The sequence below is a fragment of the Echiichthys vipera genome (assembly GCF_963691815.1).
Source record: "Echiichthys vipera genome assembly, chromosome: 13".
NCBI classification, from domain to species: domain Eukaryota; kingdom Metazoa; phylum Chordata; class Actinopteri; order Perciformes; family Trachinidae; genus Echiichthys; species Echiichthys vipera.
The window spans coordinates 20110343-20138302 of NC_139838.1; the positions used below are offsets into that span (position 1 = coordinate 20110343).

At 41.2% G+C, this 27960-nt stretch overlaps 2 protein-coding genes across 13 annotated transcripts; both read right to left on the minus strand.

Moving 5' to 3' along the window:
* Nucleotides 1–70: 70 nt before the first annotated feature.
* On the minus strand, nt 71–2882 carry hax1 (HCLS1 associated protein X-1). Its single transcript, XM_083925974.1, has 7 exons — nt 2731–2882; nt 1681–1937; nt 1360–1583; nt 1188–1251; nt 946–1079; nt 613–733; nt 71–499 (listed from the first exon to the last, which is right to left on the minus strand). Exons 1-7 carry the CDS (start codon nt 2793–2795, stop codon nt 426–428), a joined length of 939 nt encoding a protein of 312 aa, XP_083782100.1. The 5' UTR covers nt 2796–2882; the 3' UTR covers nt 71–425.
* Nucleotides 2883–4188: 1306 nt separating this feature from the next.
* ubap2l (ubiquitin associated protein 2-like) lies at nt 4189–26815 on the minus strand. 12 transcript variants are annotated; one of them, XM_083925354.1, is made up of 30 exons: nt 26799–26815; nt 25323–25460; nt 24684–24761; nt 22777–22887; nt 21599–21773; nt 21254–21355; nt 21042–21087; nt 18111–18155; nt 17186–17292; nt 16806–16865; nt 16649–16701; nt 16437–16522; nt 15527–15707; nt 15107–15305; nt 14646–14965; nt 14213–14385; nt 13899–14019; nt 13462–13501; nt 13175–13355; nt 12960–13026; nt 12342–12663; nt 12118–12206; nt 11938–11991; nt 11743–11824; nt 11214–11431; nt 10765–10870; nt 9307–9432; nt 6844–6911; nt 6534–6731; nt 4189–5509 (listed from the first exon to the last, which is right to left on the minus strand). In XM_083925354.1, exons 2-30 carry the CDS (start codon nt 25416–25418, stop codon nt 5414–5416), a joined length of 3600 nt encoding a protein of 1199 aa, XP_083781480.1. In that variant the 5' UTR covers nt 25419–25460; nt 26799–26815; the 3' UTR covers nt 4189–5413. The 12 variants fall into 12 exon arrangements, with proteins under 12 accessions (XP_083781480.1, XP_083781482.1, XP_083781483.1 ...); XM_083925356.1 differs by lacking the exon at nt 26799–26815 and adding an exon at nt 26614–26769 and having other exon boundaries at nt 17192–17292; XM_083925357.1 differs by lacking the exon at nt 26799–26815 and adding an exon at nt 26614–26769 and having other exon boundaries at nt 13899–13989.
* Between the last annotated feature and the right edge of the window lie 1145 nt (nt 26816–27960).

The window sequence follows — 27960 nt, forward strand, 5'->3', positions numbered from 1 at the left end:
TGCTTATCATTTCTTACCTAACCATAAAACAACAGGCAAATGACAAAAACAATATATTAAGACTCTTTATTTGACATATCAGTCACATTCATACAAGCTTATCCTACAAGACAATTCAAAAATAAAATATGTAACTGAAAAGTATTTATTACCTGATGTGTCTCGATTTGTTAAAAATCACTCGTCTTCGGGATTGGCAGCTTCTAGTCTACGTGGTCATTTGAAAACTGTGTGTGACCATGAAATTCAACCAATTCAACACATTTGTTTTGGCAATAGAAGGACATGCAAGTATTCTGGCCAGATATAGGTTTCTCCTGTACACAGTCAAACTCACAGCTCTAGGGAAACACTCAGACTGAAATGTTTTTAGGGAGCAAAAGCTACGGCCAGTCAAGAGAATATACTCCACTTTCTGCTTCACTTTATTTAAACCCTCCAAAGAACTTGGAGAATAATGAGTCATCGTCCCGCAAGTCCGAAAAACGACTTTTACCACCTGAAATATGAACAATAATGCATTAGAACCGCACCAAGCCTCTACTTTAGTCAGAATACTCTAAAAACTTGCACAATAAATGAATTAAAAACATGCACTATGCACAGACTGACCTGATGTGACCGGCCCAGTTTGATGGTCTGCTCCCTCCTTGTTACCAGGACCTCCTGAGCGGGTCACTGTGGTCTCTTCATTGCCTTGGCTGTCTCGAACGGTTCGCCTTTCCTCTACAGTCTGACAGACATCAAACGAGTAAAAAACAATATCAATTCACAACCAAAGAGAGGATTAATACTGAAGATATAGTCACAACTGCAAGGGTCATTTCTCAGACCCCCGGCAGTATCACTGTTAGGTTCCACTTTTCCTGAAATGCTTGAAAACCTGCTGTGAAATTAAAATAATACATGAATAATAAAAACATCAAGATAAATGGTTTCTCTTACCCCATCAGGTTTCACCACCTTGGTGACCATGACTGATTGGAAGAACGAGCGGGTCCTGGGTTGGTTCGGTGTCTGACCAGCAGGTGGCGTCAGAATCTGCTCCAAGCCTCCAGAGGACACAGCAGAGTCCAGATCTGGGTGGGAAAAAGGAAATCAGTTGGAACACAGAGCAATACTATATATATATACTATGGAGTCGTACTTCATTTGTTTTACTGAAGGATTAAAAAAACATTCCCCACCTCTGTCTTCTTTGCAATCCTCCTCTGGAGCTTTCTGTGGTCCTCTTTTCCAAATATCATTAAACTATTAAGAAACCATAAGTAAGTTGATACATAACAGTGACCGGTAAAACTTCATGTCGCCACAGAAACAAAGTATTGATGGAAAAATTAAAGCAAACATCTTTTTCACCTTTGAAAAGGGGGTCCAACCATGAAATGGTGAGTTGGCAAAATCTGGTGACTCATAAGAAGGGTGGCCATCATTTCTGGGATCTTGCGATGGTCCTGCTTGGGGTCTTTGTGGGTTGTTGTCAGGGGATTTGAGCATAAAATCTCTCAGTGGGTTCACACCCGATGCCTCTCTACTTCTCTCTGCTCTGTCCCGAGGTGGTGGCGGCATGATACTGGGAACACCTAGAACATAAGGGAGGCACAGACTGAGTCTACAACAGAGAATTGCAATAGACTAATATGAGCCGTAAAATACTGTATCGTAGCTCAGATTTCATACCAAAGTGTCCAGACTCTGGACGTCCCTCCCAGCGGCCCAGGTGGGAGAATATCTCCTCCATCTCCCTGAGGACGTGACCGAACACTGGAGGCTCCTGCATTCTCATCCCGTCGGGACCAAAACTGAAGCCAAACCTCCAGGCGCTGTCAAAGGGGTCCTGCTGGTCCCCACGGAACCCATCATAGTAAAAGCCATCTTCTTCATCATCGTCGTCGTCGTCATCGTCATCATGAGTCATAGCATCAAAGAAGGGGTCCCTGAAACATTACAAAAACAAACAAAATTACAAAAAAACAATAAAATGTATGAGTTTTTGCGCCATTGATGACCAATAACTTATCAAATCTTGCTTTGTGTTATGTCAACTGTCCAACAGTTACATTAATAGACCTTAAAGCAGGGTTTTAGGCCATGGACCCCTAAGCCCCTAAGGAGACCCCCTGCTACAAATATTGTATTAAATTGAGTTGCATATTAAATCTGGCCTAAAGCCTATACACACAGCTTTTTAATTTACATACAATACTATTTATACTAAGATATTACAATGATAATTATTAAAAATTCATACATCATATGTTAATGTTGAAACACATTTGGAAGGCACATTGAATCCTTCAGCTCAATTTTATCTGTGAACCTTGTAAGACAGTAAACCTATTATCAAGGTTGTGTTAATGTATTTATTTTTTCAACAAATGTATCTTTGCTGGTTGCATGTTGCATTCGTGTTAATGTATATTTTACTTTTGAAAACAAAAACAAACAAAAAAACATTGGAAAAATTCTCAAACAATTTGGCGGACCCCTTGTTGAAGATCTTGAAGTACTCAATCGTAATAATCCCGAGGTCACTCTTCGCCTAAATAAAGCAGCAAGCTTGCTAGCTGAGGGACCCCTGCTGTGGTCATCCCGGCGGAGAAGCACTAATCTTGTAAATAAAGCCGTTTCGTTACCTAACTAGCCAACACAACAGCGTGCGATGCAGGTAGAGTTAGCGAAATAACGTTAGCTTAGCTTAGAGACTTGACTTTGACTCCATAAACTTACCTCCGGCCCCGATAATGGCCTCCAGGTACCCCGAAGAACCCGCGAAATAAGTCAAAAACACTCATAACTTATCGACAGCTTTTGAGTAAAGACTAAACCATAGTTACAAAACTATAGCCGCTGCAGACACCTGCTGGAGAAAGCGACGGGCTCAGTTGTCAACAGTGTCGCAAAGTGTTCTGGGTACTTCAGAGTGACACAAACTGTCGTAATGCTACGTTACCGTAAATTACAGAAAGAAGGCGCAGCATAAATAACAGCACACAACAGCTAGCATTTTAAGTTTTAAACGCTTATCTTTTGGATGCGAATGCATAAATAAAAGACGTTGAGAGGTATACAAATTTAAATTACCAGTGCTGTAAAGTAATTACACTAACAAGTTAAAGGTGTAGGCTACTAAACATTCAGAGAATTAAACAAATCTTCCCTATATTAAGAGGTTTAATTTCCCCACCACTGCACGTTGAACAGTTTGGCAAGCTAGAGCGGGCTGCTGTTCCCTAGCAACGGCGTTCCATCACCAAGCGACTACACGTTTCATCGAATGAGAAAAATACCAACGGGCATTATGACGCCAGTTAGTCACTATGGTAACAGGAGTTTAGCTAAATGCTTATAGACTCTGCACTAGTTGTGAAATTAATTACGGAACGGGTTAATTTGGCATTTTGACTTCATAAACAAGTGTTTATCTTAAAGTCCCGTTCGCCAAAAACAGAGCTGATAAATGTTCTTGATATCCCGTCAGCTGTTTGAATGCTGATAAGTCTCCCCAGGCAGTGGAGCTAATGTCCTTAAGCTAGTAGTGGTGGAGAAAGAACTAGAAAGACCAATGGAAAAGTCCTGCATTCAAAATGTTACTCTCTGTAACTTGTAAGCTAACTTAAATAAGAGTACTGGATTTAAGAATTACAATTGCCCCTGAAATATGGTGGAGTAGCACTAAAACTTTAGTACACGTTGGGTAAATATGCTGCACTCGAGGTATGAAAAATGAACTATAGAAAATGCATTTGTGATATCCTAGAGATGGTTGCTACACTGACCGGTTCAACAACTAGCTTTAAATTACATATTGATAAACACCATTTAGATGCATCCTATACTTTTAAGCAACAAAGAAACTAATCAAATGTCTATAGAAATGCAGTTGTGACACTTGCTGGTAATGGTTTTTACAGTGTTAAAAGTGTAAATTCATTTTCCCCCCGATAAAGTTCAGTGTCCAACGTTTCTAACTGAAGGCCGGCCTTCAGCAACGCACACCAACACTGTGCATCACTGTTGAAAAAGATGCTGCTGCATTTAAAAGCCACATGAAAAACAAAATATGGTTTCTTAAAAGACATTCACATCCAAAATGATGAAAATGTCTTTTCCTTGTTTATTTACTTAATATTTATGTTTTTACAAAATAAAAAAAATATATGAAACAGAAAGCTAACAAGTCTGCAAGGATACGAGAAGGAAAAGGAGAAAGCCATCGAACAAACAGGGACTACAGTACTTGTGTTTTTTTTATATATGTACAAGACAAGTTCATCCATTTAAATTTTTAAAACGCACAGTACAAAAAGAAAAAATAAATCACTGACAAAAAACCCATAGTACAATTCTGTCCATCGGTATTCAACGCTGCAGGTTTCCTTACAATGGGGGACAGGTGGTGGAGCAGAGAGAAGGTGGGGGGGCCTAAAAAATAAAACCAACGATAAAACACACTGGAAGGCAGATTGGGTGTGTATTGGCCTTGGAAATCATTCAACATCTCTTGCAGAATAGGTGGGGCCTTGATGCAACATATTTATAATTCATGGGAACAGTTACTGTACAAGTGTTGGATAATGAAAAATTCTGTGCTAGGCAAAAAACAGAGCACAGTACACAACCACGCCCCCCGTGTGTACAAACATGCACGCAGTCACATGACAAACACACTTTCCTCACAGTCCAAGCCAGTGAGCTTATATGTCTTTATATATAATATATCTATATTTGGTAAAAAATAAACTTCACAACTCTACCAATTTAGAGAATTGTTTCTTTTAACCTAAAATGACAAAAAAAAAAAAAAAACATTTAACAGCAAATTGTTGTGTTTGGGAATTTTTGTGTGGGAGGGGGGTAGTTTCCACCAAAATTAAGGAGCGGGGAGATGAGGGTGAGAAAAACAAAACCAGCCTGTCCCCCCACCTTCAGATAGTACTTCATTCCTCCCCCATCTGTAAGGAAAAAAAAGGGGGAGGGGGGGAAGACAAGAAAAAAAAAAAAAGACCATACAGGAAACGGTCATTCTTTTAAAAAACACTTCTATGTTACATACAAGTCAAAGGAAAAAAAAAAGAAAAAGTTTGGGGCTGTGGGGATTAACACGTTACAAATTCCCAACACTCAATATTTCACCTCTTGACGGTGTATTTCTATAACCATTAAGCTCCGATCTCCCCTCTCTAAGCCCCTCCTGTCCGTCCCGCCCATCCATGCATCATTACAGTGCTTGTTCTCTCGGCACAGCACCTCCTCTGACCGTAATCAGAGCTGTAGGAGTGCTGGGCCAAGAGACTGGGGAGGGAATCTCTGCAGGAGGAAGAGGGAGTTCATATGTGGAGACTGTTAGCGAAAGGAGTGATGAGCCCCCTTCTTGCTTCTGTCAACAACACGGGGGCCCAGACAGTGGATGTTAGTTTGCCCCCCAGTTGTAGCTGTTGTATGCCGACTTGTTGATCTGAGACTTCTGCTGAATGGAGGCGTTCTGGCTGCGCTGTCCAGTGCCGCTCTGTGGAGAGAGGACAGAGTTCATCTGTGAGCCGTCGATTCATGCCGTGTGTTTACTCAATATTAGATACCATAGCGACACGATGAACCTGTATACAGGGATTTAACTGCAAGGGACAATTTGTCCCATGGTAACAAGTATATGCTTCAGGGATTGAGTGCAGGGACGTTCCCTAATGCACCAGAAGGTTGGATGGGGAAATCGCTTGATTCGAAACCACATGCCTACATGGATATATTTTGCAGTATGCCAGGCTTAAGGTTTTGGAAAGGGGAAGAAACAAAAGCATGGTTGTTCCAGCACTTTGCATTGTGGGATACTGTCTGTTAGGTAGACTGATCCGATGAATGCAGGAGATTTTTTTCCCAAATCAGTTTGACATTCAGGTTTTTTTTTGGCATACTGCAGATAATGCTTTTGTTGACATACTGTTACTACATTTTGGCCATATCAGTACATACTGCTAGTTTAATAGGTGGTTCGAGTACAGCCACAGGTGTTCTCAGGTTGTGTCCTACCGTGTGTTCTGGCAGTTCCTCATTAAAAAATAAGCGGAAGTGTCCACATAGGAACTTTCCTTTCTTTATAAATGACAGGGTACATGACGTCTCTTTTTGGTCCCTATTCGATTTATCAGTCATGAGTTTTGACACGTGAAGTTCAGTTGCTGTAAATTAATAACGCTCATATTTCTTAGTGAGCTGTGTGACACGAGAGAAATTAGATAAACGTGAGGTGCTGCATGATCTTCTGTCAGTCACTGGAATATGATTTCCTCACACGGCCCCTTGAAGTGTCGATGATGCAGGACAAAACCCGCAAAAAACAGTGAAATTAATGAGTTTCCCGTCAGTCCATAGTATCATGTGATAGTTTATACTATAACGGTGTGAAAGCAAAACAAGCAAAACTAAAAAAGGCAACCAAGTATATTTTTTTCTCGGTCTGGATCGACCGAACTCAACAGGTGGAGGTGTGACCTGCACCAACAGATGGAGACAAACGACAAAAGCATGTCCACTACCTGTCCGTCCTGCTGCAGATGATGGTGCAGAATCTGAGAGTGGGGTTGTTGGTGCGGTGCCAGGATGTGCATGAAGGGGGCCGGGGCGTAGCCAGCGGCAGCCGGGGGGTTGATGGGTCCCCCGCTCCCTAGAGCCGAGGGCAGGCTGAATGAAGCTGCTGGCGTGCCGGCATGGAAACCCTGCTTCTCAAACGACTGCTGCAAGAAGTAAGACAAAGATCAGACGTGACATTTTTGCTTGATTAAAACTGCAGGGGGGGGTCCCCTTTCCTTTTAGTAAGGGCTTGAAAAATGTATGATCTGTAATCACCTGCGTCTTTGTGTAAACAGACCCTGAAATATCTGGTACCCCAGTGTTGCTTGATGTCACAGAGACACCTGCAGAGACAGAGGAGACAGGACACAGGATTAGTCCAAAAACTGAAGAATGGGCATGTGAAGGGGACTTGAGGAACACCCATCAACAAACCATGTCCAGCCACATGGTTATTTTCAGATCCTAAACAGAATTGCTATATGGTGTAACAACAGGAAATAAAATATCTATAATCCTACAAACACTTTCTGTACTTGTGGGAACACTTTTTTTTTTCCAACTGAGAAAAAAATAAATCTCATGACTTAAGAACAAAAAAAATCCTGCAGAAGTGTGAGCATCTATGTAAACAGACCATAGATGATTTGTGTAGAACTTGTGTAGCTAAAGAAGGATGAGATGAAGAGGATGAGAGGTGAAAAAGATGGTGTAGCAGCGTATCAGTTCCAGTCAGCAGCAGTGGTTAAAGTCTGACAGTATCTGTTGGTTACGGCTGTGGTTGCTCTGGCACACACTAATTCCCTGCATTGCCACAGAGATGCAGAACAAGGTCGACAGATATTAAAAACAAGATGGGCACTGGACAGGAAAGACTGATACTTTCAAGGCTCACTTCTAGTGGCATTTACATAACAAAAGGTGTCGTGTCTTAAAGTCCCCAAATGTAGGATTCAATTTTGTTCAATCAATTAGTTCTAAGAGACTTCAAGATACTTTTAATCATTCAGTCCGTTCCATAAATCATTGTTATGGATTTATTAAGACACTACCACAGCACCCGTTCAAAACAGGCTGATTGCTTGCTGTCTGGATGAGCAGTTCTCTAGAGAGCTGCTAGCAGCAATACAAAACAACCTCACACTCGACACTGTGCTTCCTTGAGTCCTGAACAATACACCCGACATGACACAGTTGTGTTTCCTGGCAATGGGAGTATATGCGTCATTTGCTAACAGCTAGCTATTTGGGACCAGGCTATTTCTGGGAACAAAGACGTTCATTCCCAAAGTTACATTGCTGATGCTTGAAATATTCGAGTTTGCTAGAATGTGACATCTCTGGTCCCTCTTTCTTTGTTCTTGAACGTACTGTAGCAAGTGATGGAGACTGAGCTGTACTCGATAGGTATCCCCTCTTAATACACTACTAATGACTGTCTCAAGAGCTCAAGACTGCACTTCCATGGGTCATCAGCAATACACCCACCAAGTGTGAAGTCTATCAGATGAATGGTTGTTGGTTGACAGAGATACTCCTTTCATTTCAGTTTGATGAGAGCACTATGTCTCTTTCCATAATTGTCCTAATGAGATATTTGGCGTCTAAGGCAGTGGCACTGCTAGAAAACAGCAGTAAACTTGAACATAATATTAAGGAAGAGTGGTTTGAGTTATTTTACCGGCTGCATTAGTGATAGATTTTGAAACAGTTTGGAGCCTAAAATAATGTCCATGGTCCAAGAGATTTGCTTATCCCTGTGTGCCGCTGTGTGTTTTTACATTTATCCGATAGCATTCGTGGTGAAAGTGAGAGATGCTACTAGGTCCAAACAAAATAAAACACTGGGTGTTGTAGCTGAATATAATTAAGAGCTCGCTCCTGAAAAGGTACTATGCAGCAGATGTTATCTCGCAAGTGGTCGCATTCTGAAAGAAATAATTCCCCCTCATGCAGTCACTGTAGTTTGTGGTCAAAATAGGATAAACTATAAAAATTATACTCAAGATTTGTCACAGAAATACCACAATACAGACTTCAAAGATTATGGCAGAAATACAGATGATAAAACCCTCTACAAGGCAACTTCGTCTTCATTCAGATACCATTCTGTAAAGAACGGGAGCATCAAGAACGTGACCACTGAATACCTCTGTCGCCACTTGATAAATTCTCAAAACGGTGCATTCACACAAACACTCTTATATAGCCCAGCATTATTTTACAATTAATAAAGACATTTTGTTGCCCTCTTGGATTGTAACCTACTTCACTCGCAGGACAGTGAACTCGATACTCTGTGATGGACATACCAGCAATGACAATATGAGTGAAGAGCAAGCAATACGGAGGAAAAATGTGACAGCAACAAGAGCAACTCATCAGTTTATGGTAGCCAGAGCCCTTGTGACCTGCCACATTTTTTTTTTAACTGTAAATCGGATAATTACGCAGCATAAATGTCTATAATATAAAAACCAGATTAGATTGATGATGAGTTGCTCTGGCAGAGAACAGGAAACAGGCAGAATGTCAGACAGGCTTGCAGAGAGGCAGGCTGCACTGGACTGTCTAAAAGCGGATGGAGTGTGACGGGTCTTCCAACAGGTGCAGCCCATCAGTGATGAAGCAAAGGAACGAGAGCAAAGAAGGGTAGGAGGATGGTTGGTGACAAGGAGGAAGACGGGAGGGACAGGTTCTTTTTTTTCTTGCTTTATTTAGGCATGTGGCGGCACTCACCGACTCCAGGCCCGGTGACAGAGCTGGCTGGCTTGTTTTGTGCAGAAGCGGCAGCGGCCACGGCAGTGCCGTATCCGCCCTTACAGAAATCCCCACTCCCTGAAGCCTGGCCCACATCCTCATAGCCTGCAACAGTCAGACACACAGCCGCAGCCCACAGCGTTAGACACACCAGGCAGGGGAAGCAGACCAGCCTCAAATAGCATTTGCAAATAATTCATTGCGTTTTTTTGAAACTGTGTACCACATGGACAGGTTTTACAACATTGAGACATTACAGATGGTGTCAAGTCCTCTAGGAAACACACTATCCTGATACCCAAATACTTTACTGTAATTATCTGAACTTTGACACCAAATGCATTGTCTTGTGTAGCAAAACCTGCCAATCTTGTACAGCGAGCAGGTCAGAATCAACGCCAACACCATTTGCAAATATTATTTGACCCAAGTCTGAAGGGAAGAGGTTGGAGGGTAGGGTTGGGGGGTGCAGGGGGCAGGCAGGGTGTGTGTGTGTGTGTGTGTATGGGAGGGGAGGTGAGGGGTTTGAGAGTGAGCTTGAGTTGGGTGATGGCAAAAAGCAGCAGATGGTGCAGCTTAGAGCAAATGGGTGTTGCACATGTTATGACCAAAGGTGGATATTGAGTGATGACAAAGTATGAAAATAGCATTACTAAAACAAGAAAAAGCAACATGAAGTGATAAAGTCTGGAACAGATACCAGAAGGCCACTGGGAAAATATGAAACTGCTGAAAGAAAATGGTCTAAAAAGGGCGAGTTATGTTAAGAAATGGGAGGATGAGGGGCCCTCTGTGTGTTGATGTGTTTAAGGTGATTGTGTGTGCAAGAGATGTAGTGGAAGGTGAAGCCTTGGAGCAAACTCCACTTTCTGAAATGAGCAAAGCAAGCTAAGGAAGATAGCAGGAGAGCTAATCTAATCCATGTTATTTAAACTTGTATAGCCAGGCGCCTCTGATCAAGCCCATCCTTCCATTCCCATTCTTTTAAACGGAAGTCCCATAAATTTCATCATGAGAAGCCATTTAACAAAGACATTTTATTGCCATCATAAAAGAGCTGAATTATTGAGACGTGTTCCTCATGTGTGCAGGCAATAAAAACAAGTACAAGATGAAGATCCAATATTTTGACACAACAAAACCTCAATATTAATCATGCTCGATCCAAAAACATTTTGATTAACCTTGAGGTCAACCGTTAAGTGAGAATCAGCAAACAAGAATGTGCTATGAACCATTAACAACTGCCTTGACACAAGCATAACAAAAGTCTTAACACAAGCATCATATTTATGCTTGTGGATGCTGCAGAGCTCAAATGAAATATGCACTCCATACCAACGAGAAACAGTACAGAGTTACTGCTATGCAAGTATACAAAGCAGGACCTGCGCGACCCTTTTAAACATGCCGCTTCAATATCGTTTAGTGCCTCACCAGTGCTGTATCCGTGGGAACCATAGCCACTAGCCTGCTGGAAGGGTGTGGCTGATGCATTGACGCCAACATTCACACCGTGCTGCTTTGACGAGGTAGGAGCCACCTGGAGGAAAGCAAAAGCAAGCATGTAATGTCATGTCATCAAGTCAACGAGCTGTAACCAAGTACGCCGACCAAAGTTTGTCTTGTTTGGTCACAAAAATTCAGTTTTCTTCTTATTTAGGGTCAGAAAATGTATTTAAATATCAAAATGCAATCTTATATCATTCCACTGGAGGAGAGGCCAAAGGGATGCCAAAATTATCTCTTCCGTTAAGACAGGCATCAAATTTATTTGCCTTCTCCTATCCATACCTATCCATTTTCTTCTTGGTATCATGATGTCTGTTCCTCATGAAAAGATATTGGAAACTCAGGGTGGGAGCAGGAGACTTAGGTTTTCTCACCGGAAACACAGCAGGTCCGTACTGGAAGGTATTGGGAAGGCCCGGCATGCCAGTGTAGTATGGAAGGCTTGTGTAACTGTAGCCAGGCGGCAGCGCTGGGTTGAGGAAGGGCTGCTGTGTGGTGTGATGCGTCTGGGTCTGGTTCTGTTGTGTCTGAGCTAATGTGGTGGCTGGTGACGGGGATGATGCATCACCTCGACCAAACTTTGATAAGTCGCCTGCAAATAAAGGAAACAGAGTACATGAAGAGTGGAAGGTTATTAAAAGTGTTCTAAATGTTTGATTATGCATTATTATTACATCTTATTAAATCGGTTTATAAAACAGGCATGTGGTTGATAGTTTCCTGATAATAAAACCAAAGTGTGACCACAGCTAGGTGCACTGTTTTCCTTCCAGGTTCAATTTTTAATCAACCACCAAATTCTTTTTAAAAATGACAAAGGACAATCATAAAATTTCAAATGTTTCTTCATCAGTTAAGCACATAAAGCTTTTTAATTTTAATTAGATGCAATTGTTAGATTACCAGAGTAAGGGTTGTTTGTCAGGCTGCCGTCTCTGCCAGTCAGTGCTGTTGTGGGAGTTGCAAAGGGGATGCTGTAATAATCCTGGAAATAGAAAAAGATATATATTTTTTTACGAAATCTAAATATTGGACAAGAAGCAATGAAGTTTATTTGTGCATAATGTTTTTAAAGTTGAAGACACCACAAAACATCACCAGCGGTATTCTTGTCTGCAGCATCTGTAGGTCATCGTAGCCGTAGACCTGAGGCTGAGACGAAGCAAGAAATGTGTCAGAAAATCAGGCTACCATATCAATTATAAAACATAAACTCTGGCAACCACAGGTCAAGCTTGGATTGTACAAAGACTGACTTGGCCATGGCAGAAAACTTACAGGGTAGGCGTGCAGTAGTCCAGGGGCCATGATGTATGGGTTGGGCAGTAGAGGGGGCACTCCAGGTGGCAGGTTTGGAGGTGCTTTCCCTGTATGCACAAAGTAATTTATTTATGTTTTTATAAAAAGGGCATTCATTCATTCATTCTTCTTTTGTTTTTCTTGAAATTACAGGACAAAGTGTATTTTCCCCTGACATGTTTTTGCTTGCGTTCGTGTCTAACCTGAGGATGCCGCAGAGCTGCGCGAGGATGAGGAAGTAGCTGAAGAAGCAATGGCCAAGGCTGCTGACGAGACTAAAGCTGCTGTCGCAGCTGGAACACCCATGGGGATAGTGTTAGCACCCATGGCCAGACTGCTGACGGGGCCTAAGCCGGAGGGGGCCGAAACTGTGGCAGAGCCCACAGAGGAGGACTGAGGGGCCCCGAGGGACACCTGCGCAGCAGCCACGGAGGAAGAGGAGGGGACTGATGAAGACTGCACAGCTGAGACAGAGGAAGGGAAGGAGGAGGAGTGCAGGCTCGAATCACCGTCTACACTGGGATGCTGTAGAGACGGAAGGAAGAGGATAAAAAGATGCGGTTAGGACTGATGAGATTAAATTTCCATTACAGTGAATGGATATCTAATATGTCCATCTGCCATCACCGGAAATGCAGCTTTGAAAATGCTCACAGAGATGCAGGGATACACTGTCCCACATAAGCATGTACACACACTCAGGGGTTAAACAAAAAAAACCAAACACATTTAATATACTCTTTCAAGGGTCATAAAAGAACACAGTATGCTCGATCCACATGATAGTTTGTGTTATAATATAGAAATAAACATAAGCTCACCAGTAAGCTTGAGTTGGATGTCCGGACTGAAGAGGGCGCAAGGCTGTTCTGTTGTGATGGGTGAGAGCTGTAGATATGACAGGAAGGTTCAGAGCACGCCTCAACTATCTGTCTTATTTCACATTTACCGATACCCGGGATCACCCAGAGGTCATAACTTAAGATACTAGTTAATTTCCCACTTTATCATATGTGTTCATTTAGCAGCATCTCACTTGTTGTGCTGAGGAGGGGTCATGGTGCTTGGAGGCAGATCTTCACTGTGACACAGGCCGCTGAGGGATGTCGGATTGGATGTGGTCAACAAGGAGGCGGAGCCGCTGTCAGTCAAAGTGCCCATGCTCGAGACAGGTGTGACTGAATCAGAGACAGGCTTGACTGATACCACAGAGCCTGCTGCAGACAGAGAGAAGAGATTTCTGGAATAAATTCCAATCCAGCGTTATCAGGAAACATGTTAATAATGCTTAAAGGAAAAACCGTTTCGGAAATAGACACTTACCTTCCACAGATTGTGTTGCTTGCATTGAACTGAATCCATTCTGTAAAACCAACAATGAAGGTGAACTCACAGGTTTCTATGGAAACAGGCCATTCATAAGAATTTGAAGGTATCAGTCCAGCCAAGAAGCTTGTTTGCTATGAAGAGCTTTTAAACTAGAGGTCACGTTTGAACAATTAAAAAGAGTTACAGAAAATAGTTACAATGACCACAACCCAATAAAAAAAGAAAGGTACAATGAGGGAGGGGATTATCGTAATTTTAAACACTTGAGTTCAGGTAATGATTTTAGTGCTAAAGAGTGAATTTAGGAGTTGACCCAGACGAAACAAATTCACTGCAGCAGACTTCTGCACTCCTCTAAGCACTATACTAACACAACACCATATTAAATGTTTTACCAATTCAAGTGAGAAAGAAGGAAGTTTTAGCCTCACCTTGGGCTGCATATCCTTCTGAGGGGAGGAGGAGACTGAGGGGGGGTAGCGCCGAGTCTGAGATGATCTCTGATCGTACAGGTCCATCTGACTGGAGTTGGAGAGAGCTGGAGTTGACTCACTGCAGATTGTAACAGCATTGAAAAGATTGTGTTCTTAGGGAACAATAAGCGGTTCTGACTATAAAACTGATATCCACTACTTAAATTTTGAATTTAAAGACTAGAGCATGCACTTAGATACAGTGCATGGTTTGGTTTTATTGCTTCTTCAAAGTATTCAAAGTTACAAAGTTGTATTTTGGATGTACCAACCTGCTGGGGCTAGTGTAGAGACTGTTCTGAACCTGGTTGGCTGGTGTCGTGTTAGCAGAGGAGGACTCGTACTCTGGTAGAACTGGTTCTGACCCAAACTGCAGTGCTCCAAACTGAAGGTTGAGGCCTGAGATGTCTGTGGAGCCAGGCATCTCTACTGCCATAGCAGGAATCTGAGGAAGAAGAAGGGCATTTTACAGGGTTGTACAACTACAAAAAATTCACTTTTAAAAAGGTATAAAAGCCAAAAACTTTCACAAACTTTCAAGACTTTGTGTGTGCCAAGTCTTAAAATTGGGGATCATACACTTTGTCTTGTTTGACCAGCAGTTTGTTTCTATCTATAAAAAGTTCCAGTTTTATTAATTAGAGAATTACTTATGCTTCTCTAGCTCATTCAAAAAACATGTTCCAATTTGAATTCAGTGGTTACCTTTGTTGTGATGGAGGTCCTCTTCTTCTGCTGTTTGAGTTTGTGTTGTTGCAAAGGCAGTGGACTAGAACCCTGGGCGTCTGAGGAACTTGGGGAACCTTGCTGACCTAGCGAAGGGACTGCTGCCATTTTGGGAAGGGCTGAAGCAGGCGGAGGCACCACATGGGGTGAAGATGTTGTTTGTTGGGTTAAAGAAGAAGGAGGCAGGCCTTTGTCCTGCAGGAAAACATCCAACATGGACGAGGTTGAGGTGGCGGCCTGGTAGGGCTGCCGCTTCGTAAAGGGCGTAAGGACCGCAGACTCAGGCTGAGTCTTAATTTCTGGAAAATGGAGAAAGAAAAAAAAAAGTTGGTAAAGAAACCTTGAGATTAGTTCTGATTGTACTACTTGGGGGGGAATCTCTGTCATTATCAAGGGGATTTAAGGGTGATCGGCGCAATTACAGTACGGTGTCATCTCACCGTATTGTCCAAGTGAGGTGGCACCGGTGTCCCACGAGGAAGGGGCTGTGTTGGGAGGTCCAGTTTGGGAGTGCTGGGCAGCCAGCTGGGCCAGTGCCTGGGCTGTTTTATACTGCTCCAGGAACTGAGAGCCAGTGGTCCCTGTGCTAGCTCCTTTAGGATCCCCCACCTCCCCAAAGCCCTTGCTAAGCATGCTGACCTGTGAAGCAGATTATCAACACACTGTTAAGATTAATTTAAAAAAAAAAGTTGGTGCTTAATGCGCATAGTCATGAAATGATGTCAACTACCCTATCTTTATCCTGTGTGGCTTGGAAGTGGTTGAGATAAAACTTAAAGACATGATTTGCATCAGCAAGTAAATTCTAAGAGCCAGGACGTGTATAGGCACAAAATAAAAAATGCTTTGGGGAGTCTCACCATGCTGTGCTGGGTGTAAGGGGTGCTGGAGGATGATTGGGAAAGTGGCACCCCTTGCTTGGAGTTGCTGAAAACCAGTGACTGGGACAAGGAGGGGGGCTGGGTGGCCTCCATGGGGGGGTTTTCTGTCTCTGAAGACGAGGATGGGGGAGTCTTCCCCAAGAGCACCGCAAGGTCAATCCTAAAGCAAGGTGGAAATATTAATTATAACAAGTATAACATCTGTGTCACCACTCTACTACTAAAATCATTTTAATTTACAAGTAATCTGCAGGTTTTTTTCTCAATTAATTGTTTGGTCTATAAATGATCAAAAATATGCTTTTCATTATGCTAATCATCTCTTTTCCCTCACTTGTGTCTCTTCCTCCGGTTTTAGCTACTTTCAGAGAGGATGTGAGAGAGTTGCGTGGAAGAGACGCGAGGACGGAGGAAATCTTTGGGTCCATAGAGTCAGTTCATTATGACATGCTGTAAAGCTGTATCGGTCACGTGGAGGGAAGATGTATATACGTCACGCTTCTTGAGGATACAACTGTTTTATCGCTCTAAGTTCTAAGCAAAAAAACAATGTGTGCTTCCTCACGTCCTCTCTCCTCCTGTAATCTGGAATACAAGGAGAGAGGACACGAGGAAGCACAAGTTTTTTTTTTTACCGATTATTTTTTGGCCAGTTTTTCAAGCCTTTATTATTTAGGACAGACAGGAAATGGGGTGGGGGGCATTCAGCAGAGGGCCGCAGGTCGGAGTCGAACCCGAAGCATCGAGGACCTTCAGCCTCTTCACATGGGGCAAGGAAGCGCAAGTTGGCATCATGAAAAGCAGCCAGTGAATCCAAGCAAATTAATTATTCACTCAACCAATTCCTGGAAAGCATAAGTTGGGCCAAAAACGTGGATAAGCGACTGACCTCTGTCCTTTGGTGATGGTGACATTCTCTTGAGGCAGAGGCACAGACGCCACACTGGAAGCTGTGAATATCTTGGTCTCTGAAAGCTGCAGAGGAAGAGAGAGTAGAGGATAGAATTCAAACTATGCTGAAATATGTTTAAAACTTCTGATTGTATTTACTTTACTTCATGTTATATTTAGTTGCAGGAGGTTAAGCCCAGAAATACTCACATCCTCATTCCAGTCCTCAGTGCCCCACTCCTCTGTGGCAGTCCTCCAGGCACCTATGAGTCAAAGAGAAACAGTTCACTACTACTGAGATAGCCGGAGAGATTCAAACAGAATAAGGGATGCATAAAAAACAACAGAGAAATGAAGATCAGTTTACCAGGAGCAGAGTCAAACTTGGGAGGGTAATTTGTTCCTTCTCCAGCAGCGTATTCCAACCCTAGAGACAAAGTCAGAGGTGAGGCGATTAAAGTAGAATGTAATGAACAGAGACGATTACAGTGAACTGGACACACAGACACCTAGATGTAAAGATCTGAGAGGAATGCAATGAGTCTGGGATTAGGTGTGCAAGCGTTTCGCATCAAAGCAAGTGTCCTTGGAATGCAAGTGAAGCCTTCTTTCATCTTTACCGCAAAAAGCTTCTTTGGGATGCTGATAATTCTTTTTTTTCTTTAATAATTTGGATGGTGAACACAGGATTCATTGATAGGATTAACTTATATTGGAGGCAACCTTTCTTAAAAAAAATTAACTTACTCGCACCCTCCTCAAGCTCTGTGCTTCCTGTGTTGTTCCAGGTGCTGCCCCCTCCATAATTTTCTTCTGTCTGGGCTGGCTCCGCATAGTCAGCAGGGTTGAATGTTCTGGGGAAGAAAGCAGTAAATGGGCTGAGTTGAGAATTGAGTACATGTACCAACAGCTGAAGGGCTGTCAGCACTACAAAGAAAAAAAACTTGAGCCATAACAGGGTGCCCACACACATTAATCTGGGGTTCATAGTCTTTAACTTACCTTCTACAGGTCAAAGTTTTGAAAATGTTAAGCAGACGCAGACCAAATTCCTAAGAGCTTCAAACCACTATCGAGTGAGTTGGTTTTGTGCCTGCATATTGCACTAGGAATACTGTTTGAATTAATCCCCAACTCTGCTCTTATCATTATGCTTTTAAGTAACACTTCAGAGAAAAGAGTGACACCAGGAAAAGGAAATGATGAGACTGAAGTGAAACCATTACTTGTCTTTGAGAGTTTTTACAGTCAGGACATGCAAATGAGGACTTGTGAGCATCTAAATACTATTTTTGTTGTTCCTCAACAACTCTTTCTTGGTATTGCATGTCTTTGATTAATCTGAGACATCCATGTATGCTGGGAAAATTACAGCTGGTGCAACCTAGCAACATGATGAAATACAAGTCTTTTAAGTCAAGCCAAGTCAAGGCGCTCACATTATTTATCTAAGATCCTTCCTGTGCCAATCTGGAGGCATGTATGGCTTGGGTGAACAGATCTAACATCAAATTTTAGAAAGTTTATATCTTTTTCATATCCTTTTAATAGAATGAGTAGTAATACTTTCTGTTTTGATAAGGTCTTATATAACAACATCCTGTTTTATGGCACTCAAAAGTCTCCCTACAGAAAACAAGAATAACAGACACACCAGTGGCGATGCACTCACCTCTCCCCTCCTGCAATATCATATCTGGGTTCCTTATCAATCTGGCTTTAGAGGAAAAATAATGGCAACAATTACAAGAAGCACAACAAAGTAAAAGTTGAAGATAAAGCTTTTGTTTTACAGACCACAATCCAGAGCAGCAGCGTAAGCAAATTGCCTTCCATCTGCCTGTGCCAGTATTGTAACAAACACTCTACACCTGTCAGTCACTCTCCAATGCAAGGCAAGCCAGTGTGCTTTTAGTCATGGGTAAATACAGTCCAAGAACCCCAACTCATCAAAAGGTATACACACACAATGCAGCCACAAACATTGCTAGATGAACGCCATTATGCAAGAGTAAATGCGGTAATCTTTCCATTGATGCAGTTAATGCTTAAACCATCTTAGGAATTTCAATGGTACCTTCTATCACACAGCAACATCATCTCAAAGCTATTACTGAACAGCCTTACAGGATGCTGACGTGAATGCATCAGTGAGCATTTAATAACCCCTCCATTGTAATACATATCCATTTCCTTAAGTCCAATAGTCTTAATTGATCTCACTGTTTTTTTCCTTAAAAGTTGATAACGACAAAAACATACTTCAGGTTAAACCGTTATCAGCTTCAAATTGAATTGGCTCGATTCAGATAAACAGCCCGGTCTCCATCAGAGCAAAACCACTTTTACTAGGGCTTTAACTAGCAAGTTTCGCACAGAACGCTGTTAGCAGCAGGTGCTGAAGTTAGCACAAAAGCGGAGTGGCGCGTGAGTCAATCACACCATGTGGGACGAAGAGCGAGTAAGCTAAAATGAAACGCCGGAGCTGGAAGACACACCCGTGGGTTCCCAGTCAGCTACAACAGTATGATGAACTGAACTGTGACTTCTATGTACTGTTAAAGCTCTGAGTTCTACTGTAGAGTTTGGAGCTGTGTCTTTTAATATTAACCAGTTTCAGGGGGCTTGTATACAACAACTAGGAAAAACCTCTATGGATACAACAAACTGGGACTCCCATCTCTTCCCTCAGTTGATTTTCTGTAACCAGAGAATTCAAATACAAAGGCTGCTAACAGTTACCCAAAAGAGGCAGCGCTGCAAATGTGCCAACCAATGCTGTGGTACAAGTGGATACAACGGACTACATAATGAATGCATCCTTTACACCAGGCAACATCAGCGAGGGAGGAGGTTGATGTACGCAGCTATGTTACATGCTGCAGTTATCGCCAACACCACTCTGGCTGCAACATTACTTTACGTATCACAATCTCAAAGGCAGTGATTCAAATCAATACAGTGTTTAAACCCATGCTTTGATTCAACAACAAATTTACTATTACTTCAATAACTAGTATTGTCCAAACACTTCATTTAACAGTGTTGTAAATCTGGGAGAGCTTTAAAGATTTATTATTTAATGAAATATAGAAAACAGTCAAACTGGATGTGTCTGTGATTCTTGGAATCATGATGGTCTAAAACCATGTAAATCCATTCTGAATATACCAAGAATCTGATTGGCCTTACAGTGTCAATGTAGCCTTAGGAAAGTAGTAATAACTTTGCTATACTGATTATGCTAAATTAAACAAGTATCAGGTAACTAATAACTGACAAATGTCTTTGATCAGCTTATTCAGTGAGTGTGGTTTATCCTGTTCACAATATGTATGCACTTTGATTCAGTGCAAGCAGAATGTGCATGTGAGGTGAATGGTACCAACTGCCTTAGCATCATGTTAAATATACTAGCACATGGTACCAATGATACACACAGACGCCAAACTGCCCACTATCATCTTATTACACTGTAATAAACTGTTCAAAGACCGTATCTGCTTTAAGACAGCTACTTTTAAAGCCACGTGTTTCCCTAAGTGAAGCCAAGCTGGTAAAATGTACCTGCTAGCAGCAAGAAGCAAAAGCAATCACAGAACTTTTGTTTGATGTGAGGTCGGGGGGTGGGGGTTAGGTAACATGAAACACCTCAGCTAGAACTGCATGCGATTGCAGGTGGGAAGCCCCGGCACTCAGCTTAAGAGAAACAAGCTTAGTTTATAACCAATATGAACAAAGCATATTGTTGTGTCCCTTGAGATTTGCAAGTCAATATTTGGGTCCACACACTACAAATATACTTGAAATTGTAGCATATTTTCACAGCATCATGGAAACACAGAGCATAGATAAAACCATAAAGACATGTGAGGTTTTGTCATATTGGGTGCACCACCACTTGAGCAAATATCTGAATTACACCAAAACACTTTTGGTTTAATTCAAGTCGTGCCTCTCCCTTGAGCCTCTGTCTTCAAATATATATTAATGGCAGAATTACATCAGCATTCAATACTTTGTACTAGTAAGAGTGAAAATTAGATTCAAACTTCTCTTGGGAGGAAGCCACTCAGCATTGACCTCACTAGAGAAAGTCACATCATGTCGCATTTGGTACTTCAGCAGACAAAGCAGATTTAGATCTACAACAGCACAGTAACATCACATCTAACTGCTTATAATAAGAAGGCAGGGAATTGTTATGACAACTGTAATGTTGAGCATTAAATGAAATTTGGCAAGAATGAGATAAGTACTTCCTCTGTTATAACACCTACTAGTCAAGCTGCCAGTATAAGGTGCTAACTCATCAACTGACATATTACTTTTTACAACTGTGCTGCAGCCTTGAGCCAAAGAGCAAAGACACCCTCTGAGTGGATGTATCAAAATTTCACTCCAAATGAAATGTTTACACATCGTGCGCTCTGAAGAAAGTTATTCTGCCCACGCTGTTCAGTCCCATTGGCTGATGTATATTCTCCCTCCTTTGGATTAAGGCTAAACAATAGGCTGGGGTCCTGCTCTCTGGTGACCATGGCAACAGGTGAAAGTGGAACAAAAGGCCCTCTGGATTTAGGCAACGCAGGTGTTCTCTTACCCCATGCCCTGTGCCGAAAATCTGCCTCCTCGCCGTCCAGATACTCCTGGGGAGAGAGCTTGCTTTAGTTTCTTAGCTTGACAACTTTAGTCACAAGAAAGAATGACAGCGGTTTAAGTAAAAATAAACCGCCTCCCTAAATACTGCCTCGTTTTGATTAGATAGATTTCCTTCATGGACACGTTTGGCTAAAGAGGATTACAGACACTTACCGACAGTCCCTCTTCCTCTGCCTCTTCCCCTTCGGCCTCGCTCTGCTCCTCTTCCAGCTATTGCGGCCTTGCCTCCATCCAAGCCATTCTCCTGACCACGAACTTGAGTTCAGAAAAGAGAACGGCATCAGAATAAGACACTATGCTACATGCCTATTATAGCTTAGAGGGTTGCATACTGCAGCTGTATCAAAAATGTGTGGTGCTGTATGAGAGCCGCGCTTTATACTGTTTGTTCACTTTGAAAGCCTCTTATTGATGAACCACTATTCTGATTTTGAAGTCCAGTCTCATTTGACAAATGACTGTTCATATTTGATAAAGATACCTTGAAAAAGAACTTACACTCCCGTCCCCTGCTGGCTCCACGGCCCTTACGCGGAGCTCCGCCTCGACGACGTGCTACATCTTTCTCTCCTCCTTTCTCCCTGTTCTCTTTTCCTTCCTCTCCGGTCTCTGCCTGGCTAGTCTCCTTCGGGCCTGACACCCCTTTCTTCTTCCCCACCATTTCCCAAGAGTCCTTGGGAAGAAATAAAGACAACGTTACAATGCTGGACTCACTGACTTTGCACTGAGTCACAGAGACAGCAAAACAACCACAGAAGAAAAGTGAAGGTCATTTAAATGCATTTCTAGATTGCTGCCATAACAACAAGACAGTGTAACCAGCCAAAATATGGTCACAACTCAAGGAAATGCTAGTAACGCTAAACAAACAGGCTGGATGTTGAGTGTTGATGGTGATCAGTATGGCATTGACTTGAGAAAATTGACTGTTCAGCTAGTGAGCCAAGTGGTTATAAAAATAGTTTCTGGTGTGGGTCAGACAAGGCAGCAGCTACTTTAAAACCACAAAGTGAAAACAAAAACAGACTCTGCTCCTCTAGTTGTTAATTTCCCAGCGAGCAATATCGAACTGGTTTGTTTTAAAGTCACTCCACTGAGCCAGTATCTTGGCAATCCAGATAGCTGTCAACACCTTATCAGGTCTGATTATTGTGCTGTCAAGATGCATTTCCACTCTTTCTAGTTTAAATGTTACCCTGTGTTCTAGTAGTTACATTTATATCAATGCTTGTATGCAACTACGAGGGCTCACCAAGTTCCTTAATTCACTTGTTTCACAAGGAAAATTCATACATTTAATTTTTTAAGAACAGGTATACATGAAATTATCGATTGACTACTGTATTCACCTCTTGTTAAATAATGTAATTGAGACAGTAAAACACTTGCCACAGGATTTTATTTTTCTTAATAGGTCAGTCAAAACATACTATGACTCACTGACCAACAGGGGAAGTAAAGGAAATATGTTTACAGTGAATTTTTCGGCAAACATTTACCTTTACAGAAAATAATGCCTCTTTGCATGTTCATACCAGGCTATACCTTCACAGGATCACTATACAAACGGAGTAAACCATTAGTCCAGTATTATAGTTATCTAACCCAGTGTAGGACTTATTTATCCCGTATCTGGACCCAACAGGACTAAGCCCCCACACAAAGCCAATACTCACTGTGTCTGGGCTACCCTCCAGCAACACGTTAATGGCTCTGTTGACATCCCCGTTGCAATCGTGCAGTGCGATCATGGACTCATCCTGGTCCTTGCCTGTAATGTCAATCAGCTGCAAAAGAAGGAGTGGCATGTCTTGTTAATAACGAGACTTTTATGTAGTTTAAACTGGCTTTTGTGTCATGTGTGTAATTTTGTGTTATTATTGTCTCTTATTTTTATTTCTATTGGTATTTGTTTTTTGCTTGCTTTTTCCTGTTTTGGTCTTATTTTAACAAGTTTATCACGTGAGGCACTTTGTCACTGTCTGCAAAAAAGGTGCTATATCTAATAAACATTATTTTTATTATTATGTAGACTTGGAGTTTGTTACAGACCAGTATGCCTGCTACCAGCAGGGATTCAGCATCATGGGTCACTTCAGTAGCTTGAACACAAGATTCAATTTCCATTAAAGTGTAAGTCCGGCAAAAATGGACCCCATGGTCTTTTTCGGCATTACAAAAACAGTTTTTTTTTCATTGATCAACCATGTATAGAGAATGGTCGGAGGGACGCTAACACTGACCAGCTTGGGGAAGTGCGCTGAATGCATCCAAAACAGCATTTTTTTAACCACTAATATTTCTCAAAATAGCACTCCTTTCATTCCCAAATTAACACTTGATAGACATCGTCACAAACAGCAAAGTGACAATTAATTTCCATGTAATTATAAATGCCAAAACTTCACTCCTTGAACTGAACTCCAGTGCATTCAGTAATCGACTTTTGTGGACTACCTGTCAACGTGGACCTACTGTTAAGGCACAGACTTGTAAAACAGTCTTTTTTTAATAAACTCTGGGTTTGCTAACTACGTTGTTGGTGCTTTGTTTTATGTGTAGGGACCCTAATCATGCTACTGCAAAGGTTAGGTGCCATTCTAAATAAAAATAGCGTTTTGAATGTCATGTGTTAGCCCTTTGGGACTGTTAACGTCTCTCCAGGCATTCGCTACAGACCTTTTCAACAGAATTCCATCACTAGGCAACTGCCAGGGTAACTTCCTGTAAGCTGATGTCATTTACATAAAATTCAACAGGAAATAAACTAGGACTGTTTTGAAATGTTTATGTTTACATATTAAAAAAAAAAAAAGCTCCATACATGATTGAGCAACGAAAAAAACAACAAAAAAAAATGTCTCAATGGCTTATTTGATGTATTTTCATGCCGAAAAAGACCTTGGTACTTTAAGACTGGGATTGAGACGCCTTTTTCCAATGCCATTCAAATTACTGCACACTATAATTGTTTATGCAAAAAGACAACCTTCCTTATCACAAGGTCCTGGTGACCTGTTTACAGAACTCTCTGACCCTAGATGCCATTTTAGGGTCTTCATTTTTTAACTTTGCCTTAATCATTAAGTCACAAATGATTTCAAACCAGATTCTGAATGACAGTGAAAAACAAATTAAAAGCAACATGGGTAGGATAGAGAGACTGCCTGGCTTGAGTGCTCCTACGTAATCAAGTGTGTGCAGCTGCTGAGTTTCATTTAATAAGAGCAACCCAAAATTATTCATGGTGGTACCTCCGATTTCTAAGCTGTTAACACAAGCAAATAGGAAGAACATACACACATTCACTTTCATCGCAGCCTTAATTTAATGCACTGAATGCTGTGTCACTGACTTATGTGTTTGATGACATCTTGCAAAAATGAATATGCAATAATAATTTCACGCAATATGCACAATATAAAAGACACATACATACACACCCAATGCATGACACTATGGACGTAATTATAAATGTACCAAAGCTAAAAGAAAGAGTAGTGCTACTTCATTATTTTTTAAAAAGGAGCAAGAAACTACACAGGGAAGCTGGAGTAGGATAAAAGGATGTGCATCTGCTCACCTGTTTGACCTTCTCTTCAAAGTCTGCATCATTGTGATCTGAAATCATCTGCGCAAGTCGGATCTGCTCTGCCGTAGCCTGTTCCAAAGAGTGAAACATCCAATATTTGCAATAAACAGAAGCAAGAGATTTATATTCTTGTAAAAAATCCTATTTAGCCTTTCATTTTTATGTTTGACAACTACTTTTTCATATAAATATGCCTCATCTAACAGTAAGCACCACTGTCACGGTCTACTAGAGGTCTTGTTAGAACCACAATGCAATTATCAAATGTGTTTGATGTTAGCTGGTCAATTTAGATCGGTGCCTGAGTTTATCGACGTAAATCAGACTGAAGCTGTAATCCCTAAAGCTTACAATCAGGGATTCACCTCCCGACTTTAAAAATATGGTGTCAACAGCTCTAATGATCTTGTAGTGCATTCTTAGCTGTAGTATGCTTGAAACTTATCAAAAGACGATGTAATAGGGCTTAACTGGCAACATAGCCACAATTGGTGTGTGTGTACTTTGTAGCTATGCAGAAACTGTGTGTCTAATAAAACAAGTGAAGCTACAGTAGCAATACATCGATTTGCCTATAATAGACCCTGGTGCAAATCACTACATCTGGGCAGGTGGTGAGAGTGAGGGTACCTGAGGCCTCTGCTTGTGCTGTGTCTGACTCTGTGTCTGGCCCTGCGTCTGATCCCAGCTGCCACGGGCTCGGTTCCCGCCCATGGACGTCATCATTTACAGTATATACAAATAACAGTATTTACAAAGGAATAACACCTGAGGAGAAGGATGAGAGGATCATTATAGACCTGTGACCTATTTATGTCAGGTACACTTGAATGCTACTTCCTCAAACTGCCTGGTGGCTTATTGCCTGGTGAGGGGAAGCTAGCAGCATTTCATGAAGACACAGCATCAGCTTTGTTCTCAGAGACGCCTGCAAAACGCTGACAAATTATCAGATAAGAGAACTTTATTAATCCCATAGAAAATTCTTGTTCAGGATTGCTCCAAAATTGCAGTAACAATTACAAACAGAATATAACAATATAAGATAACAAAAACAGCATTGATAAGGTGAAATATAAAAATAAAGTGTCTAAGGAGTTAAGTGCAAATGACAGCGTGTTTTTCAGTCCCCTTTCTAAGGCAAGGTCTAAAACTCAAAGCTACCCGCGGGTTTGACCCGGGAAGCAAATAGTCCGACGGTGCACTGGGTGCTGCTGCAATCAATGCTTTTACGTTAAGCACATAACGTTTGCTAACTTATTTACCTCTTCACAGCATTATGAAACGCTACATATCAAATTATTGTAAAACAACAGTATATGTTTGGACACCGAATGATAGAGACAAGACACAAACACAAATTCAACACATCCAAATACATCTCTGTAGCAAACTGTTAACCTTGCTATAAACGGCGTCCTGCTTAATCTCGCATACGTTACGTAAAAACCCTATTTGGACTAGCCCACAAACAAGCCTACAGCCAGGGCCCGTCGAGTCGAATATATCCAATTCCACTAGCCAGCCGCATGGCCAGAAAAAGCTAACCAACTAGCCTGTAATACGTGAGGGGAAAAGCATCCAAGCTTTTGAGGTGTTGGTGAGGCTTCCGCTTCTCATGGGCTTCACCTCATGGCGACAAACAGCAGCGAGCTAACCGGCTAACTAAGTAGCGATAACTGACTATTAGCTGCCGTTGGTAACGAGTGATAGCCGTTGCTAACTTGGTTAACTGACGTCGTTCCACGCAGCTAGGCAACGTTAGCCAGCTAGCCCAGTTAGCTTCGCAAACTGCGCCGCCGCTCTGCCAACATTCTAACACCTCGGTACGCCCTAAACGGCCACTCGACACAGGAATCACCGAGGCTAGAGGTAGGCCTGCAGGCCGCTAAAATGAAAATAAATAACAGGCGATACTGACCAGAAACCCCGGCTTCAATATTTAGACACTGCTACACAACCCCGACCGACAAGTGGTCTCGTTGTCGACCTTCTTAATCGGATTTAGAACAGGATATAATTCCTTAAACCCCAAGTTGATACAACTAAGTTGGGGAAATATAGCGAACCCACTCGCTCACACAATAAGCGAGAGACTGAATTTACCTGTTTCTGCTCCACTCTGACACCGCGGAGTGCTGCGTCACGTGGTTTTACAGCCACAGCGCTTCGATGAAACTGGACCCACAACACGTGACCACATCATTTCAGCTAAAATATCACATTCAAACAAACTGAACTATGTTCAAATGAATCCACATTTATTACATTCAACACTGTTTATGGACCCCAGTATGCAGAAATATTTAAAAACTGCATTTTATAGTAAAGGTGAAAAAAAACATTTGTGGGAGTTCTGCATGTTTGCCTCAAACCAAGCTAAATATTAATATTTTATTTGTTCTGATATGTATATATATGTATGTATATATATATTTTGTCTATTTTTGTCCAGTGTAATTCATGGCTTCTGTTTAGAACATTTGCATTTGTGAATGAAGTATTTCCCATATAAAATAAAAATTCTAAATATACATTTTTTTTAACAATCAAAGTCATTCTTGTCAAAATAAAATACCATATCTGTTTTTCCTCCAAAAAAATTGTTCCAGTCCAAATAATTTGACACGTACATTCATAAAAAATAAGTGTCAATGTTTGGCATTTTCACCCAGATTTCAATAAACAGCGTTTTATTTTTAAATCGTATGTCTTTATTGTTCCATATTAAAACTATAATGTGTAAAAAACCTGTTATGTTCAAATATCCAAATGTATCTAAGAAATGAACATTTTTAAATTATAATTTGCTCATTATTTTATTAGCTACATTTTATATTTATAAATTCATGAAATGTCTAAAGAAATTATGGAGGAAAAAACATGACTAAAGTCTACATAAATAAATAAATGCCGAAATAAATTCATACATTAATGAATACAGAAATGATTAAATCAATAAATACATGCTGAAATAAATGCATGAATAAATCCGACCTCCTACCTCATTTACATATTGACACATAAATACATAAGTGTAGGTGAACACAATGAGGAAGTAAATGTAAAGCATTCATTAATTTTTTTATGTATTTATTTATGCATTTGTGTATTATTTTATTAAATTATACATTTATTAATGCATTAATTAGTTCATTCATTTATTTTAGCATCTGTTTATTATTTTATGCATTTATTTATGCATTTGAGTATTATTTAATTTAATATTACATTTATTAATGCATTCATTTGTTCATTCATTTATTTC

Excerpts from the sequence above, each read along its gene's own strand:
- ubap2l (XM_083925354.1), bottom strand. The coding sequence starts at position 25,418 with ATGATGACGTCCATGGGCGGGAACCGAGCCCGTGGCAGCTGGGATCAG. Across the intron at positions 18,156-21,041 it reads TTTTCGGCACAGGGCATGGG|CCAGATTGATAAGGAACCCA; the intron begins GTAAGAGAACAC and ends TTTCCTCTAAAG. Across the intron at positions 12,207-12,341 it reads CAGCTCTGCGGCATCCTCAG|GGAAAGCACCTCCAAACCTG; the intron begins GTTAGACACGAA and ends TTGTGCATACAG.
- hax1 (XM_083925974.1), bottom strand. The coding sequence starts at position 2,795 with ATGAGTGTTTTTGACTTATTTCGCGGGTTCTTCGGGGTACCTGGAGGC. Across the intron at positions 734-945 it reads AGGTGGTGAAACCTGATGGG|ACTGTAGAGGAAAGGCGAAC; the intron begins GTAAGAGAAACC and ends GATGTCTGTCAG. Across the intron at positions 500-612 it reads AACTGGGCCGGTCACATCAG|GTGGTAAAAGTCGTTTTTCG; the intron begins GTCAGTCTGTGC and ends TTCATATTTCAG.